We start from the raw sequence: 20539 nt of genomic DNA, 5'->3' as shown, positions 1-20539 counted from the left end.
ACATGAGGGGCTTCAGGGTGTTAAACAATAAAAGAGTCCTTGAAGAACATTCCAAAAGTTTCTAGCCTCTGCATTTTAACACAGCTTTATAGGCAATAATGTATTAATGCAGTAATCTTCAAACTTTTCTTTTTTAAGCACTGAACTCTTTTCCAAATAAAACCTAAAATATAAAATGTCTATAAAATAGATAAACGTGCAGCTACTCTGATTGGAACACAAGTGGGAGAGGAAGGTTAGGTAAAATTTGATCAAGGAAGGGCTTTGATTATGTTCAATTGATAACTTATTTGTGACTGCTACCCTCTTTTTTACTGGACTGGCCCATGTCAAATATTCTGCAGTACTATAAACAACTGAGCAAAGAACCAGAGAGAAGGGAATAAAGATACTAATCGATCCAAAGCGCTAGGGGAGAGGCAATATGAGGAGCCATTCCCCAAAATGACTCAAATAAATAAAAAAGAGATTGGAAGCATTAGAATAAATATACTTCCTTAGCATGCAGATAATTTGAAATGATGGAAAATGTTGCTTTTGGCTGGTCAGAATCCTGCGGTCAATGACCTCAAGGATTACTCTGCCATTACCTGTTAGAATCCTAGTGTCTCTCAAGGGTCACCTGAACCACAAAGTATGCCCTGATGTCTTGTCAGGCATCAACCTCTGAACCCCCAGAGCACTGCCTCTTTAAAGAAGACAAAGCTTGAATGTGTGGGTGTTGAAAGTGCTGGTGAATAGGGAGGATCACTCAGAAATGGAGCTGCTGTCCTCATGACTTGGCATCTGCACCCTCATTCTGTGATTCTCTGCATATCAGTTTTTGATAATGAGTTTTTGCCCTGGATGTTCCTACATTCAACTTTGATTTTAGAACATTTATCAGTGCACCGGGTCATATTCTCTTTTTTTGATTCTGATTTTGATGTTTCCTATTCCCTTCTTATATCTTCATTTCTGGCCAAGGTCTGCACAAATATCTGTTCCTCATTCCCAGGAAAATCACCTGGGTTCCAGCCCATTCCTCCTCATTTCCCCAGGCAAAAGATTCCTCTGAGTTAGGACAACTTTACATAAAAGTGCCTGGACTTCCACAGTGTTGATAATTTAATGCCACTTCCCCTGTAGTTACAAAGCTAGTAAATGGTAGAGAGAGAATTCAAAACACGAATTGTGCTGCACTTAGCGTGATAGTTCTCAAAATGTACTCTTTGGACTGCCTGTTCCAGAATCATAAGGTTTGTTTATTTAAAATACACTTTCCTGGCTGGGTGCAGTGGCTCACGCCTGTAATTCCACCACTTCGGAAGGCCAAAGTGGTCAGATCATGAGGTCAGGAGTCTGAGACCACCTGGCCAACATGGTGAAACCTCATCTCTACTAAAAATACAAAAAAAATTAGCCAGGCACAATGGTTCGCACCTGTAATCCCAGCAAGTCAGGAAGCTGAGGAAAAAGAAGCACTTGAATCTGAGAGGTAGAGGTTGCAGTGAGCCAAGATCATGCTACTGCACTTTAGCCCGGATGACAATGTGAGACTCCGTCTCATAAAATAAAATAAAATAAAATACACATTCCTAAACCTAACTTAGACCAGAATTTGTTGAGGTAAGGTTTCTAACTGTGAATTTTAATAAGCTCCACAAGTGATTTGTTTAGGCACACTAAAGTTTGGGAACCAGAGACCTAGAATATAACAATTATCCATCTCTAAATCCCTCAAATCCCACATATCATCTGTCACTGCCCCCTACATGTAATGCCTTAAACATGGAAGAAAGAAACAGGAGAAGGGCTTAGGTCTGGATCCCCTTACCTCTCATAGCGCCCACCAGAATCAGTGAGCTCAGATGCTTATGGAAGGCTTGCCCCAAGACTCGAAACTGCACTCCCTTCAACTGGACCTGACTGGGCTCTTCTGGGAAGGACTGAACGATGACTCTGGCTCCCATATCCCTGGATCCCAGGGTCTTCTCACTCATGGAGTACAAACAGTGCTGCAAATGACCTGAAACACAAAATAAAGTCCAGAGAACCTAAAGCATGTAGAACATGCTTCTAGACAACTCTCCCAGTTTAACAGGTACTGTCTGCACCAAGGAAAAACCATTATTGCTTATTTCATTTAATAATCTTATTTCCCCTTTTCTTTGATTCTCCTCTGTACATTATTAATTAAAAGATCCGATAACCAGGACATAATGTTGCCTTCACTCTATTTTTTCCAGAAACTCCCAAATCAATCACCTTAATTACTGTCACAGAGTCAGACTATAACCCACAGACCCAACCTAAATAGATGCTTATTTCAATCCAAAAGATCCTCTGGAGGAAATTTGCAATAAAATGGCCTTCTTGTGGTTGATAATTGTAGGAAAGACGTGAGCACTGAATGTAATCACAGCACTTTTTAATCTTAAGCTGTCCAATGAGGTTTCCCCATTACTGTGCTGTTTTATGGTTTGGGGACTTAGCAATAACACTACTACAGAAATGTCAAGGGACTCCAGAGAAACAACTGAACAGCTCCTGCACCAACACCTACTTCTCCAACTGTGCCACTAGTGAGAACAGCAGCAACCTGAACCTAGCATAGACAGTAACAAATGCTAGTGAGGACAGCGACCACCTGAACTAACACACACAACTATGAATGCTAGGGAAGACAGCAAACTACCTAGACCTAACGCATACAACTACTATTGCTACCAAAATGTTGTGACCTCAGGATCCATGGCACCTTCTGTTGATACATGGCATTTGGTGGTGCAGACTGATCTGGAGAAGAAATCATCTCTCCAACTGAAAAATAAAGACTATTCATGCTAGCGATCCAAAGAAACACCATTAATATAAAACACTGCATCATACCACAGTAAATTTCACAATCCAGTCATTTGCTAACACCCAGAGAAGAAGTGAATGAAGAGATATTTATATTTGTATGCCTTATCACAATTTGATTATTTGTGCCAGTGATCCGTAACATTTTCAAAAGGCCAGACCTGGTATTATTAAATTCAACCACCTTGTTCCACACTCCAGTCCCACACAGAAAAGGAATGGCTTATTTTGAGACTACTGTAGTTACATTTACAATTTGTAATTAAATCAAAAATGTTGTTCATTTGGAGCTAACATATATATAATGGCTTAAACCTAAAAGCATGGTCTCACTGGCAGCATGATCAAATGCAATGGTTGGCAAAATATGATCTCAGAATACCAAAAAAGTTTGAATAGAATTTAGATCCCAACTCTGCAGAATTGATAAAGTTGCCAGTTGATGGAAGTGAACCCATTGTTACCTAAACATTCTTTTCAGAAAGACACATTTGTGAGTAGATGTCTTGTAGGGAGGGAGGTGAGGGCAAAGTCCCTCTCTACTTCTAACAGCTCCCCACACCCAACCACATGGTAACATTATACTCCCATGCACTATATTTAGACACAACTTAAATCTTTAACTCCAGCCTTGACCGTTCTTCCAGGGTCCACACATTACCAGACATCTCTACAGTTGCTGGCCTGGCATCTCAGTTACGACATGTACAAAATTAAACTCACAATCGCCACTCTCCCACCCCAAAACTGCTCCTCTTCCCATCCCAGTAAATAGCCTCATCATCTATCCAGAGCTCATGCCTGGAAGTCATCCTTGACACCCACACCATCCTGGACCAAAGTTGACAAATGATGTCTTCACAACATGTGAAAGCCTCATAATCTACAGCCTGGGAAACCAAAACATAACCTACTAAACTAACCATCCCTGAAATAGATGTTTAATAGGCACATCAGTGTGATTCAGTGCCTGCTATTCTACTAGAAGATAAATTGACTTTTTCCACCACTTACCTAAAGTATGTGGTAGTTCACTCAGAAAACAAACCCTGAAAAGGGGATGAGGGGGCCCTACAAGTCTAATAGTAAGAATGCACTGCCTGAGCCTGTAACTCTGGCATTATGGTTTTACTGAGAATCTTAGAAGTGAACTGGAATTATAACATCAAATCGAGAAATGTAATTCAAGTCTTCAGATTTAGTTCTTTAACAGAAATATTTTCCCCAGATAAATAATGCATTATTTCTCTTGTGTTGTGTCTATCTTTTTTACAAGGTTGTTGGATGGTGGGGCAGGGAGGAGGATGAAATGACAATTAACCAAGAGCATTCTGAAAACTACAGAATATTATTGGCATCCAAAGGTTAAGGGCTTATTCTATTTTAAAAGAGGTCAACCATAGCAAGGCCATCTATCATTGGACAGTAAGAATATTCCTTTTTGCTCATTGGACTTTCCAACAAAATACTCTTCTACCTTCTGGAGCATTGGCCTCCTGGCATGAAACAAGCAGCTTCTCCCTCTCATTAGTGAGATTTCCTTGTATGGTAATACTCCTGCTGAGCAGAGCCACGGTGGCCTTTAAAATATGGTGCTCTCCAGCCACCCAATTCTCTGTAAAGTTGTGAGAATACCTGGGGAAAAAAAGAGGATGATAGAACTGAGGACATCACTCCAAATGTTACTAGGAATAATAAACCACTAGATTAACCTAATTCTTCCTTTGGGGATCTATTCATATTTCTTTAGAAACTCAAATACCAAATAGTGAACTATAGACACAAGTGCATGAAAATTAGAAACTATGCTGATCATTTGTGTAAGGCAGAAGAAGTTCTAGAGAAGCACAATACTAACTAACTTACAAAGTCTAAATCTTTAAAACATTTCAAGCTTTTTAATTTTCTTGTCAAAATGTCTAACATTGTTTAATGAAGAAGAAATATATCATTAAAAGACTCTAATACAAATGTTTTGGGGTCTTTCAAATAGACCTCAACACAGTTAAGATCTCATCTTCTTCCATGTCAGCTTAGCCAAGCTGACACTCAGTACCTCAAAGGTGACTTAAGATAGAGGTCTGTATCCTGCACAGTTTCCACAGTGACAATCTCTTCCATCGGTTTGGCACCTTCAACACTGGTTCCACTGATGATGACAACTTCATCCCCAGGGTACCAGTCCACAGCATCTTCTAAAGCCAACACTGTGTCTCGGGCACGAGCAGTTGCTCGAAGATGGGTAACAATTACTTTTGGTAGTGAACCTGAAGCAGCCAAGGAAAAGTTGTTCAGATAATTTAAACATTAACTTAAAAACCCTGCGATGTTATTTAGCCAAAGAATCCCATAAAATAAGACATGTAAAAGCAAGTTTCAGGATAGATAAGTACCAATTTGTTTTATGTTAGTTTTGTTTTATTTTGTTTGATACTAGTTTTTTTATCTGTAACAAGAGGTCAATAAAAGTAATCCAGAATAGAGAATAGCAAGGCGTAAAAAGCACAAGAATTGTGGTCAGATTAAACTTACATTCGAATCACGGTTTTGTCATATTCTAACCCTGTTCCTTTGGGTAATAAACTTGATGAGTGGGCTTCAGTTTCCTCAGTAAAAAACAGAAGTAGCAGGGTGTTCTATTATAGGGTTTTAGAAAGATTCAATGAAATAATATCTATGAAACATCTAGCTTGGATCTTACCACATAATAGACCAATACACTTCTAAGTGTATGTTACTCTTTTCCCTTCCTTTTCTGTGTCACACTGTGTTTGAGGATAAAATTTTATCACCTCTTTTTTATTCCAAATAAAAACAAGTGGTTATTAGACTTCCTGATGTAGACCTCCATAACTAATTTCCAATATGAAGACTTCACAAATAACATAAATAAAAGGGAAAATCAAAATTATCTCTTAATACTTGTCATAAGTCTTGGTGTATTAAATGATCCCTTCAAACTCTAAAAACTAGATCTGTCTAACATAGGTCTACTAAGTGAAGTTGAAGGAGAACTTGTGATTCTGGATATCTTTATATTACACTCCAGCATACCCACCTGACTATCCCTATACCAGCATACTAATCTTTACTCATCAAAAATTCAAGGTCATCTGTCTCTCAGTTTATTCTGTTTTTTTCCAGCAAGGGTCAAGACACAGATTTTTTTCAAGGCATTATCAGAATACTTTAGAAAACATATGGCTTACTCCCAACTCCTTCCTCTCTCCATAGTACATTTCCTTCCTCTTTTGCAATAGATCATAATTTACCTTAGCCCACAGCAAGTTACTGTCCTCCCTTGTTGTACCAAAGTAAAGTAATAATACTTGAATCTCTAACTACAGAAGTGGCCAACAATAAATCATTTTCAAATTATTTTTAACTTTCCTCTTTATTTATGTGTCTCTCTGTGTGTAGGCATTTGTACCAATAATGTTGTTCTAGGCTTACAAAGGTCTCTGGGTTAATGTTGTAATTTCTGAAGTTTACTTGGGCAATAATTTTATCTTAAAAAAATGTACAGTTCAAAATTTCTAATTATAGGGCAGGTGAAAATTAAGACATAAATCATCCCAAAAGAAAATAATTTTAATTTTATTCTTTGTTTGTATATCTTAACCTTTGGAAACAATAAAATTAAATAAAATTTATTTATAAGTATATGCATATCTTTGTGAATTTTTATAACACGTTCTTGAATGTCTACATAGAAAAATCTCTACCAAGCATAGAAAAATGTTTTTTAAAGACAAAATGCTGTCAGACTCTGTGATCAATGTTCACAATTCTCAGTCAACATGCAACAAACACCTGCTATGTGCCTATCAACATTGCAAGTTACAGATGGCAGAAACAAGAGTGGAGATGACAAAGGTCTATCTCAACTAATTACTCCTGTAAATAATGGTCAAGTCTGAATGGATGAAAAATCACAGAGAATCTTTGAAGTACATTTTTTTAACTATTAACAGTTACAGCCTTTTAAATATTGAAAGGGCCTCTAGAAAACAGTAAAACTATCTTACGACTTATTCTCTCTCACTGCAAAAATAACATCTTTATGTGTGTGGTTAAAACATCAAGTCTGGATGTTTAATGAGTGTTGACCTTGTATTTCTAGCTACATAGTAGATATTGACATTTGGATGAGCTATCATCTTATAATTATCTGAGCTAGACCCTCTGCAAACAGCTTTTATTCTTTTAAGCTGTTTTCTTTTTTAAAACAGCTTTTCCTTACTTTCTTTTTTAAAAATAATTTTTTGCTAAGTTATTTTAACTACATCTCTTCTTTGTCCATTAACCTGCAGTATTTTCCTACAACAGTAACAAAGTCTCAAATTTCCTGCTCAACTTTAGACTCTCCATAATGTGACACCACTTTATGGTCTCTGATCTCTTAATAAATTCTGTTACAAGAAGCCCAGTCTTTTTACCACTTCTCATTTAATATGGTCATCCTGCCTCTAATCCTTTGTCAATTTTGTCTTTTCCACCCGTGTCCTTGCTTCTTTCTCCTCATCTATCCTTTTAAAGCACGATTCAAGCCCCGTCTTTTCAATGAATTTCAGAAAATATTTGATCTTCACTTCCTCCTATAACCTTGTAGTGATCAATGAGATCCTTTCTTCAGCAAAATCTGTATGTACCTCTGGAATTTAGATATGCCCAAGAATGTCTGGGTAGTTTTTGGGCCATTTATTTGAGCTGCTTTGTGTGGGGGAAGAAGTTTGCACAAAGAAACAGGTGGGGAGAAAAGATGACAGAGAAGATATGGGGTAAATCTCAGATATAGGCCCTCTCTCCTGACCACAAGGACCCATGACTGAATCTGAGGGAAGGATTTGGAGGAACTCTTCAGATGGCTTTGTTACCTGATGCTGCTCCCCATGAGATTCTCTCACTCACTCACTCTGCTGCATTCTTTAGAGTTTAATCTTGAGAGGAGCCTGCAAGACTTGCTGAGCAGGCAAATCCTATACCATAATCTGTCATATCACCATGGCTATCTTTTTTCTCACACTTAACACAACTGCAATTTTGCCTCTATTTCTGTACTTAGAATTTGTCTCCCCCACTAAACACAACAGCAGAAACCATACCTGTGTTTGTTCACCACCACAGCATCAATGCCTTTCACATTGTCTAGCATATAATAAACGTTCCATAAATACATGCTGAATGCATAAAATCACAAATGAGATGGAGAAACAAGCACCCCAATGTCTTGGTGTCCAGTTGATCAGGTGGGACTCTGAGCAGCATAGAGAGAGTTGCCACATTTCATCATGGGACACAGCACACTCTCACACCCTGGGGTTTTAAATGAAAGCCTGCACCCTCAAACCCATGTGTTCAGTACTCTCATGGCAGGTACCAGCAGTAGAGGCAGGGATAAGGGAGTCCCCACTACCTTCCTGAATGGAGAACAATGACCAAGAAGTGAAAGTAGGAGAAAAAGAACATGAAAGATGCCTCGTGGTGACTATGGCAGAGAGATTAACTCACAGGAAACACATTGTGAGTACACCTATAACAAGCAAGCAGAAATGCTAAAAAGGGGTGAAGATTTTGTGAGAGTTGGGGGTTGCAGACAGTAAAATTTTTATCACTATTGAAATATCCACAGGCTGAGCAGGCTCAGGGAAGCCTGGGGAGACTTCAATTATGTAACCAATAGTCAGTCCTAAATGTATCTCAGCACTAAATCATCCTGAAATTACTACAGTGCCTGTGTCTCCTCTCCCCACCTTACAGGTGGCACTATGACTGCTGTGCCACTGCCTTATGTCTCCTTTTTTTTTAATGTCTCCTTTCTATACAGTGCAATTCCTAACAGCACTGGACACACAATTAACATTCAATTCATAGTGGTTTAAATTAGCTATTTTAAGCATTGTCTTTTGGGCAATCACTTGTAAACCCCCATTAGATATACACCCAAGTAAGTATATAATATTCAATATGTAAAAAGCAGAAAAAAGTGCTAACTTACTGTCAAGGAAAAACTGTTTGGTTTTATATTTTTGTTATTTAACAGATTGTACAGATAGGAAACTGATTCTTTAAGGATAAGATTATATAGTAATAGGTACCAGCACAAAGTTCTGAAACTAGTTCTTCTGAATCTAAGACCAGAGAACTAGACAAGTAAATGGAATTTGTAGCCTCTGGAAATAGCTGTAAATTAACTGTACCCAATTAGCTTTGATGTTCAAAAAATTATACTCATTACTTCATAAATGTTATTTAAATGTCATACAAGGTGGACCAACTGACTTCTCTGATGAGGAAGGCACTGCACACATTTTAAATCTGAGTCATTTCTGTTCATAGAACTATTGAAACCCAGGTTGGGTAGCTCCCTTCCTTTCTGTACCACAAATCAAAAAACACATAAAACTACAGTTTAAAAAGCTCAATAATTTATGAATATGCTTAAATGAAAAAGGACTATGCTTTTAACTTGTAATTTAATTTTATGTTTAATCACTTTGGGCTTTCGATGTTGACCTGTTAACCAACAAACTACTCATTTACTCCCACTAATGACTTCTACTCATAATTGTATTTCCTACAAATTATTGTTCAAGCATTTCAATGTCATTCATCCATAATTACACAGTCTCAGAGAACCATTCTTACTAAATGGGCATGGAGAAAAAGAAAATAATCTTTGTGGGTTAACACACTTTAAAATCACTAATTGTCCTCTGTTTGTTTATTTTGTAGGACTTAAATCTTGATTCTAAGAATAACTGCCAGGGCCTTTCAAAATCATTTTGCGGGGGGTGCGGGGGGGGAGGGGGAGAGGGGGAGAGAGAGAGAGAGAGAGAAAGAGAGAGAGAGAGAGAGAGGGGAGAAAGAAAAGGATAATTTATTAAAATAATGTTTGCATCAGAAGGAAAATACAAAAAAACTCCCCCCAAAAATAGAAATATTGTCTTCAAATATATACAAATTATTTTCCCCTTATTTCAGGATGCAATGTCACCATTAACCATAGCAAAACATTGAATGCTTTCTTGTGTGTGAATGAATATTTGTCAAGCACTAGGAAGACAAACACAAAGAACAGAGTCTCTTTCCTCCCAGACCCATGACCAGTACAAGAAATAGACAAAAATCAGAAGTGCACCGTGCAAGGCGCAGAATGACACTCAGTGGTGTGCAGACATGGAGCACTTCACTCACACCAAGGGAGTGGTCCTTTCCAGGAATGCTTCCCAGAAGAGGTGATAACTGAGCTTGGTCTTAAGGACAAGCCAAAGTGGGCCAGATGGCAAAATGGACAGAGCACCCTAGGTAACAATGATGTATACAAAGGTGTGGGACATTCAAATAACCGCTATATATGTGGCACGGCCAGAGTACAGGTGTACAGAAGGTATAGGCACCTAGTGATGACTGTCCCTTCACTCTGAAGAGGTAAGCAGGATCCACCCAAAAGTGTCTCACAGGCCCTCCCAAAGCACTTAGAGTTTATCCTAAAAATTATTTGGAAACCACCAAATGAATATTTTGGATGACATCTAAGAAATCATACTGTTGTGAAACTGTTTTAAGCCCATAGTACACATATAGAACTAATAGTACTGGGGAGAATGAGTCAAGTCCTAAGATAACCAAGAGCCAGTCAGTGGGGAAACAGAGAACCTGATGTGTTTTTCAAGGAACTAAATGAATATCAGACCTCTAGAGCACATAAACGAATGAGGACTAGGCAAAATAATGCAGTACTTTGTTGCCCTGTTTTAAAGACCTCAAATTGTATTTGAAGTAGTTATATGAACAAGTTTATATTTTTAAAGGTCATCCTGCTTGTTGTACGAGAAACAAATTTCAGAAAAGTGAAAGTAGAAAGTCTATGTAGAAGGCTATTACAATAACGTAGATGGTTAACACAGTAGCTCTGGCAAAAGTTTTGAAGGTTTGAATCAGAGTTAGATAATGAATCTGGAGAGAAGAATACAAATTTGAGATATATTTTGGAATATCAAAAGGCCTGGGTGGTTGGTTCTAGGGGTAAGGAAGAAGATGTCAATAATGTGTCACATCCATAACTGAAGCAAGCTGGCAGATAAACAGGGACATTTGGGAAATAAAGAATGCACTCAATAAATATTTATTGAGGGCCTACTATGTGTTATGTGTTATGCCCCACTTTAGGTATGGAAATACAGTAGTGGACGGAACAGTCAAAAACCCCTGCCCTCATGTAGTTCATGTTCTAGTAATATTCATTTTTAGACATGTTAAGCTTCAGATGGCCATTTTACAAATGTTACATTTTAGGTATTAAAGAAAATATCCAAGTGACAAGTTGGGTCTGGGGCTTAGAAGAGAGGTCTGAGGCTAGATACATAAAAAAATATTAATAGAGGTTAACAGATAGAAACTCTTGGGATTACTTGAGAGAAAGCACAGATTTATAAATGAAAAGCACTTGAGACCAACCCCATGGGAATGCTGTCATATGAAGATTGACTATATAAGGAGAAATCTAAGAGAAGTAAAAGGAAGAAAACCAAAAGATGAAGATACCCACTACTGAGGTCTGAATGTGTCCCCAAAAAATTCTTCTGTTGAAAGTTAATCATCAGAGTGATAGTATTAAAAGGTGGGAACCTTAGGAGGTGATTAAGTCATAAGGTCATCCCTTATGGGTGGGATTAGCACCCTTATAAAAGGGATGTGAGCCTTTTGCCCCTTCCACACTTCCACCATGTAAGTACATGGCCAGATAGCCTGCACCTTGATTTTGGACTTCTCGGCCTCCAGAACTGTCAGAAATAAATCTCTGCTGTTTATAAATTACCCAGTCTCATGTACCTTTTTATAGTAGCACAAACAGACTAAGATGTATGCTTACCCATAAAGAGACAAAACAATGCAGTAAAGAGAAAGTCTTAATCCTGCATGCAACTGGGGGCTCATTTCTCTCCATTCCATGGCTCTTTTCTGCTATTATTAAGGTCTGGATGCCCCACAGTACCTGCTGTGCCCAAACCATGTTTCCCACTGTTCATTTCATCCCTCTGCCAGTAGAAGGTAGGATGTATAGTAGCAGAATATAAGCTTTAAAGAGAGAAAGATGGGGAAATTCTGCCCTTCCATTGTTTTTCATTTTCTCCTTCCTCCCACCAGTATCTGGCCTGGATTCTCTGGGGATTTACTGCCTCTAACAGCAGCAGGAGGTGAGAAGTAACAAAAGGAATTAGAGAAAAATCATCAGCTACTGATTCCTTTACCTTGCATCTGTACTGGTTCTTCCTGCTCCCAGAACATACACTGTGGCAGGCGCCTACCTTTGGGCAACAGAAGCTACCCTTAGGGAAGAAGGACTGAGAGGGCCCTATTACTAGTATTCAATAAAAAAAAAAAAAAAAAGAAATTGAGATAGCAGAGCCCAAATGAAGAGAGAAATGCCCCTGTCATCCCAGGTTAGAAACAGACTTACTTCCCTACATGATTTATCTTAAACTCAGTGGCCAAATGCTATATTCCCACTGGCATTAGAAAGCAAGGAGATTTTGTGGAAATAGACTTTTAAGGACTTACCTGGATATTTAACCATGAGGGTTGAGAAAAAAGTATTTGGTATTTGGGAAGCAGATCCAAGATGGCCAAATGGGAACAGCTCTGGAGTGCAGTTCCCAGTGGCAACAACGCAGAGGGTGAGTGATCACCACATTTCCAAACAAGTTATTACTGCTCACAGACCACGAGATTCCCAGACTGAAAGGCGCCATGAGTTTCCAGCACGCCGGTGCAGTGGGTCTCTGCACAAAAACTCACACAAATCTGAGTGACCATTTCAACTGGTCCCTGGAATGCCTGGGAGACAGAGGCACCTGTTCAACTGAAAAACAGGTGGCTGAAACAGCAAGCCAGGTAATCTGGCTCAGAGGGTCCCACCCTCACAAACACCAGCAATCTGAAACACTCTGGAATGAGAGTTTCACGGCAAGCACAGCTGGACCCAGAATGGTCCAGCTCTGTGGAGGGAAGGGTGTCTGCTATTACCAAGGCAGTCCTCCATTACAGGGGCAGTCTGCCATTACCAAGGCAATCTGCCATTACTGAGGCAGTCCACCATTACAGAGGCAGTCTGCCATTACTGAGGCAGACTGCCATTACTGAAGCAGTTCTAACTATACCTCTATAAACAAAACCACAAGGAAGTTCACACAGCAGCTGGGCAGAGCCCAGGGCAGCTCAGCAATGCCTCTGCTGGCAGATTATGACTAGGCTACCTCCTCCCTGGGCAGGGCATCTCTGAAAAAAGGCAGCAGCACATCAGGAACTTATAAATAAAGCCCAACCTTCCCTGGACAGAGCACCTGGAAAAAAAGGTGACTATGAATTCCACTGCAGCAGACTAAAATGTACCTGCCCAGCAGCTCTGAATGAAGCAATGGAGCTCACAGCTCAGCACTTGAGCCCCCATAAGGGTCAGACTGTCTCCTCAAGCAGCTCCCTGACCCCCATATATCCAAAGAGACATCCCATAAAGGAGAGCTCAGGCTGACATCTGGGGGTGATCCCTCTGGGATGAAGATAACAGAAGAAGAAACTGGCAACAATGCTTACTGTTCTGCACCTGCACCAGGTAATTCCCAGGCAAGCAGGGTCTGGAGTGGACCTCCAACAGTCTTACAGCAGAGGGGCCTGACTGTTAGAAGGAAAACTAAAAAACTGAAAGAAATAACTTCATCATCAACAAAAAGAACATCCACTCACAGACCCCATCCAAAAGTCACCAACCACAAAGACCACAGGTAGATAAATCCACAAAGATGGGAAGAAACCAGCGAAAAAATGATGAAAGCACCCAAAACCAGAATGCCTCTCTGCTTCCAAGCTCCTCACCAACAAGGGAACAAAGCTGGATGGAGAATGAGTGTGATGAACTGACAGAAACAGGCTTCAGAAGGTGGGTAATAAAAAACTTCTCTGAGCTAAAGAACATGTTCTAACCCAATGCAAAGAAACTAAGAACCCTGAAAAAAGGTTTGATGAAATGCTAATAAGAATAAACAGCTTAGAGAAGAATATAAATGACCTGATAGAGCTGAAAAACACAACATTAAAACTTCATGAAACATACAAGTTTCAATAGCCAAACTGACCAAGCAGAAGAAAGGATATCAGAGATTGAAGATCAACTCAATGAAATAAAATGAGAAGGCAAGATTAGAGAAAAAAGAGTGAAAAGAAATGAACAAAGCCTCCAAGAAATATGGGATTATGTGAAAAGACCTAATCTACATTTGATAGGTGTAGCTGAATGTGATGGAGAGAATGAATCAAAGCTGGAAAACACTCTTCAGGATATTATCCAGGAGAACTTCCCCAACCTAGCAAGGCAGGCCAATATTCAAGTCCAGGAAATACAGAGAATACCACAAAGATATTCCTCAAGAAGAGCAACCCCAAGGCACATAATCATCAGATTCACCAGGGTTGAAATGAAGGAAAAATGCTAAAGGCAGCCAGAGAGAAAGGTCAGGTTACCCACAAAGGGAAGCCCATCAGACTCACAGTGGATCTCTCGGCAGAAACCCTACAAGTCAGAAGAGAGTGGGGGCCAAAATTCAACATCCTTAAAGAAAACAACTTTCAACCTAGAATTTCATATCCAGCCAAACTGAGCTTCATAAGTGAAGGAGAAATAAAATCCTTTACGAATAAGCAATTGCTCAGAGATTTCATCACCACCAGGCCTGCCTTACAAGAGCTCCTGAAAGAAGTACTAAACATAGAAAGGAACAACCAGTACCAGCCACTCCAAAAACATACCAAATGGTAAAGAACATCAACACAATGAAGAAATTGCATCAACTAATGGGCAAAACAACCAGCCAGCATCAAAATGACAGAATCAAATTCACACATAACAATATTAACCTTAAATGTCAATGGCTAAATGCCCCAATCAAAAGATACAGACTGGCAAACTGGATAAAAAGTCAAAACCCATCAATTCAATGTACTGTATCTAGGAATCCCATCTCACATGCAAGGATACACATAGGCTCAAAATGAAGGGATAGAGAAAGACTTATCAAGAAAATGGAAAGAAAAAAAAAAAGCAGGAGTTGCAATCCTAGTCTCTGATAAAACAGACTTTAAAAAAACAAAGATCAAAAGAGACAAAGATGGGCATTACATAATGGTAAAAGGATCAATGCAAAAAGAAGAGCTAACGATCCTAAATATATACGCACCCAATCCAGGAGCACCCAGATACATAAAGCAAGTTCTCAACGACCTACAAAGAGACTTAGACTCCCATACAATAATAGTGGGAGACTTCAACATTCCATTGTCAATATTAGACAGACCAACGAGATAGAAAATTAACAAGGGTATCCAAGACTTGAATTCAGATCTGGACCAAGCAAACCTAATAGACATCTACAGAACTCTCCACCCAAAATCCCATTCTTCTCAACAGAATACCCATTCTTCTCAACACTACATTGCACTTACTCCAAAATTGACCACATAATTGGAAGTAAATCACTCCTCAGCAAATGCAAAAGAACAGAAATCATAACAAACAGTCTCTCAGAACACAGTGCAATCAAATTAGAACTCAGGATTAAGAAACTAACTCAGAACTGCACAACTTCATGGAAACTGAACAACTGGTTCTTGAATGCTGACTGGATAAGCAATGAAATGAAGGCAGAAATAAAGATGTTCTTCGAAACCAACGAGAATGAAGATACAATGTACTAGAATCTCTGGGACACATTTAAAGCAGTGTATAGAGGGAAATTTATAGCAATAAATGCCCACATGAGAAGCAAGGAAAGATCTAAAATCGACACTATCTTCAATACTGAAAGAGCTAGAGGAGCAAGATCAAAAAAACTCAAAAGCTAGCAGATGACAAGAAATAACTAATATCAGAGCAGAATTGAAGGAGATAGAGACCAAAAAAAAAACCTTCAAAAAAATCAATAAATACAAGAGCTGGTTTTTTGAAAAGATCAACAAAATAGACAGACCGCTAGCCAGATTAATATAAAAGACAAGAGAGAAGAATCAAATAGATGCAATATAATTCGATAAAGGGGATATCACCACCGATTCCATAGAAATACAAACTAAAAAAGGGGATATCACCATCGATTCCATAGAAATACAAACTACCATCAGAGATTACTACAAACAACTCTATGCACATAAACTAGTAAACCTGGAATAAATGGATAAACTCCTGGACACCCTCCCAAGCCTAAACCAGGAAGAAGTCAAAACCCTGAATAGACCAATAACAAGGGCTGAAGATGAGGCAGCAATTAATAGCCTACCAACCAAAAAATGCCCAGGTCCAGATGGATTCACAGCCGAATTCTACCAGACATACAAAGAGGAGCTGGTACCACTCCTTCTGAAACTATTCCAAACAATCCAAAAAGAAGGAATCCTTCCCAAATCATTTTGTGAGAGAATCATCATCCTGATACCAAAATCTGGCAGAGACTCAACAAAAAAAGAAAACTTCAGGCCAATATCCATGATGAACGTAGATGCAAAAATCTTCAATAAAATACTGGCAAACCAGTTGCAACAGCACATCAAAAAGCTTATCCATCATGATCAAGTAGGCTTCATCCCAGGGATGCAAGGCTGGTTCAACATATGCAAGTCTATAAACATAACCCACCACATAAACAGAACCAAAGACAAAAACCACATGATTATCTCAATAGATGCAGAGAAGGCCTTTGACAAAATTCAACAGCTATGCTAAAAACTCTCAAGAAACTAGGTATTGATGAAACGTACCTCAAAATAATAAAAGCTATTTATGACAAACTCACAGCCAAAATCATACTGAATGGGCAAAAACTGGAAGCATTCCCAATGAAATCTGGCACTAGACAAGAATGCCCTCTCTCATCACTCTTATTCAACATAGTATTGGAAGTTCTAGCCAGAGCAATCAGGCAAGAAAAAGAAATAAAGGGTATTCAATTAGGATAGGAGGAAGTCAAATTATCTCTATTTGCAGGTGACACGATTGTATATTTAGAAGACCCCACTGTCTCAGCCCAAAATATCCTTAAGCTGATAAACAACTTCAGCAAAGTCTCAGGATACAAAATCAATGTGCAGAAATCACAATCATTCCTATACACCAATAACAGACTTAAAGAGAGCCAAATCATGAGCAAACTGCCATTCACAATTGCTACAAAGAGAATAAAATACTTAGGAATACAACTAACAAAGGATGTAAAGGACCTCTTCAAGGAGAACTACAAACCACTCCTCAACGAAATAAGAGGACACAAGCAAATGGAAAAACATTCCAAGCTCATGGTTAGGAAGAATCAATATTGTGAAAATGGCAATACTGCCCAAAGTAATTTTTAGATTCAACAGTATCCCCATCAAGTTACCTATAACTCTCTTCACAGAACTGGAAAAACCACCTTAAACTTCATATGGAACCCAAAGGGAGCCTGCATAGCCAAGACAATTCTAAGCAAAAAGAACAAAGCTGGAGGCATCATGCTACCTGACTTCAAACTATACTACAAGCCTACAGTAATCAAAACAGCATGGTACTGGTACCAAAACAGAGATATAGACCAATGGAACAGAACAGAGGCCTCAGAGGCAATGTCACACATCTACAACCATCTAATCTTTGACAAAAACAAGCAATGGGGAAAGGATTCCCTATTTAATAAATGGTGTTGGGAAAACTGGCTAGCCATGTGCAGAAAGCAGAAACCGGACTCCTTCCTGACACCTTACCCTAAAATTAACTACAACCATCTAATCTTTGACAAAAACAAGCAATGGAGAAAGGATTCCTTGTTTCATAAACGGTGTTGGGAAAACTGGCTAGCCATGTGCAGAAAGCAGAAACCGGACCCCTTCCTGACACCTTACACTCAAATTAACTCCAGATGGATTAAAGACTTAAACATAAGACCTAATGCCATAAAAACCCCAGAAGAAAACCTAGGCAAAACCATTCGGGACATAGGCATAGGCAAGGACTTCATGACTAAAATATCAAAAGCATTGGCAACAAAAGTCAAAATAGACAAATTGGATCTAATTAAACTTCAGAGCTTCTGTACAGAAAAACAATCATTAGCGTGAACCAGCAACCAACAGAATGGGAAAAAATTTTTGCAATCTACCCATCTGACAAAGAGCTAATATCCAGAATCTACAAAGAACTAAAACAGATTTACAAGAAAAAAACAAACAAACCCATTCAAAAGTGGGCAAACAGACACTTTTCAAAAGAAGACATTTATGAGGCCAACACACATGAAAAAATGCTCATCATCACTGGTCATTAGAGAAATGCAAATCAAAACCACATTGAGATATCATCTCATGCCAGTTAGAATGATGATCATTAAAAAATCTGGAGACAACAGATGTTGGAGAGGATCTGGAGAAACAGGAACACTTTTACACTGTTGCTGGTAGCGTAAATTAGTTCCACCATTGTGGAAGACAGTGTGGTGATTCCTCAAGGACCTAAAAATAGAAATTCTATTTCACCCAACAATCCCATTACTGGGTATATATCCAAAGGATTATAAATTATTCTATTATAAAGACACATGCACATGTATATTCATTGCGGCACTGTTTACAATAGCAGAGACCTGGAACCATCCCAAATGCCCATCATGATAGACTGGACAAGGAAATTGTGGCACATATACACCATGGAATACTATGCAGTCATAAAAAACGATGAGTTCATGTCCTTTGTAGGGACATGGATTAATCTCGAAACCATCATTCTCAGCAAACTGACACAAGAACAGAAAATCAAACACTGCATGTTCTCACTCACAGGCAGGTGTTGAACAATGAGAACACATGGACACAGGGAGGGGAGCATCACACACTGGGGTCTGTCAGTGGGGAATAGGGGAGGGACAGCGGTGAGGTAGGGAGGTTGGGGAGGGACAACATGGGGAGAAATACCAGATATAGGTGATGGGGGGATGGAGGCAGCAAACCACATTGCCATGTAGGTACCTATGCAACAATCCTGCATGTTCTGCACATGTATCCCAGAAGTTAAAGCACAATAAAAAATATGTGCGTGCGTGTGTGTGTCTGTGTGTGTGTGTGTGTGTATATATATATGGACTTGGGCACAAAGTCTTTTTCCAGGTTTGAACATGAGTCTCTTTCCATTCCTTTGGCACAAGGGTTTAAACCAAGGTTAACTAAAGAGTGAGATTTGAAAGGTGCCATTAGCCATACTTTCATTAATGGCCTTTTATATAGATATTAAAGAAAAGCTAACTTTTGTTTTTACCCAGTTGGAGCTTTATGGCTGTTACTTTGATTCAAAATAAGTGAGAAGAATCAAAGAATAAAGCTTAAAATACCCAGGAAATAGCACATTGTAACATAAGAGGAAACATCTGGGATCCTGTTTCTAGCTCATGTAAGGAGTCAGGCCACTTCCACAAACGTCCTCTTACACCATTCAAACCTCAGTGAAACATCCTTCAATAAGAGATGCAAAATCCACTTGGTTAGAGTTAAAGCCTTCTATAAAATGTCTTTAATACCTACTTCTGTTCATTGCCCTACTTCTGTTCATTGCCCCCCAAATAGATAAAAATCCAGATGTATTTTTGATCAAATAATCATTTTGATAATCATCACTATTGTTTATGATTTGGAGTGGAGGTGACAGTGAGGAGAAAAAGGGCTAATTTTTAGTAACATAATTTCTTTTGAGAAAAGCAACAAAAGTATAATGTTTAAAATGAAACTATAGAGAAGCAAAAAAAAAGACAAAACCACTCAGGATCTTAATACAACAGATTAATACACATTTTTTCTATCATTACTCTTTTATGTTCATATATTGACAAAATTTCCTATTTAAGCAAAAAAATTATAATTCTGTACATACGATTTTATGAATTCTCTTTACTTAATAGAGTGGGAACACCTTTCAACTCTATTACATATTATTTGTTACCATGATGATATCACAGTATTTCATTTAAATATGTATATTTTATTTTCTAATCCCTTATTTCTTCATATTTAATTTGTTTCAATATTTTTCTCTCATAGGCAATGCATAAGTGAGCATTCTTTTTTTACTATTTTTAATTGACAAATAAAAATTATATATATTTTTGGCGTACAACATGATGTTCTTATATATGTATACATTATGGCAAAATTAAGTCAAGCTACTTAACATATCTATGACTTCACATACTTATCATTGTCCTGTGGTAAGAACATTTAAGATTACTCTCAGCAATTTTCAAGTGTACAATATATTAATATTAACTATAATCACTATGCTATACAACAGATCTTCAGAACTTATTTAACTTTGGCTAACAAAAACTTTGTACCCTATGCCCAACATCTCCCCATTCCTCAACCCCCTTCCTCGCAGCCACTGGCAACTACCATTCTTCCTCTGACTCTATGAGTTCAACTTTAAACATGTGGACATGTAAGTGAGACCATGTGGTATTTTTCTTTCTGTGCCTGAATTTTTTCATTTCGCATATGTCCTCCAGGTTCATCCATGTTGTCACAAATGACAGAATTTCCTTATTTTTCAAGGCTCAATTGTATTCCATTGTATACCACATTTTCTTTATTAATTCATCTATTGATGAACACTTAGGCTAATTCCACATCTCAG

General features: G+C 38.5%; 1 protein-coding gene across 1 annotated transcript in view; it reads right to left on the bottom strand.

Moving 5' to 3' along the window:
* The window catches only part of PKHD1 (PKHD1 ciliary IPT domain containing fibrocystin/polyductin), a 499554-nt gene that overhangs the window by 314630 nt on the left and 164385 nt on the right, over nt 1–20539 (bottom strand). Inside the window, exons 38-40 of the mRNA XM_021665443.2 lie at nt 4901–5111; nt 4322–4479; nt 1817–2008 (exon numbers count right to left, since the gene is read on the bottom strand). Of these exons, the coding sequence (XP_021521118.2) occupies nt 1817–2008; nt 4322–4479; nt 4901–5111 (561 nt within the window). The remainder of the gene's footprint in view (nt 1–1816; nt 2009–4321; nt 4480–4900; nt 5112–20539) is intronic.

Source organism: Aotus nancymaae, unplaced genomic scaffold (genome assembly GCF_030222135.1).
Source record: "Aotus nancymaae isolate 86718 unplaced genomic scaffold, 86718_ANA_hifiasm-v0.15.2.pri h1tg000040l, whole genome shotgun sequence".
Taxonomy (NCBI): Eukaryota; Metazoa; Chordata; class Mammalia; order Primates; family Aotidae; genus Aotus; species Aotus nancymaae.
Note: the sequence above shows the minus strand (reverse complement) of the source record. Positions and strands in the feature narration are given on the sequence as shown.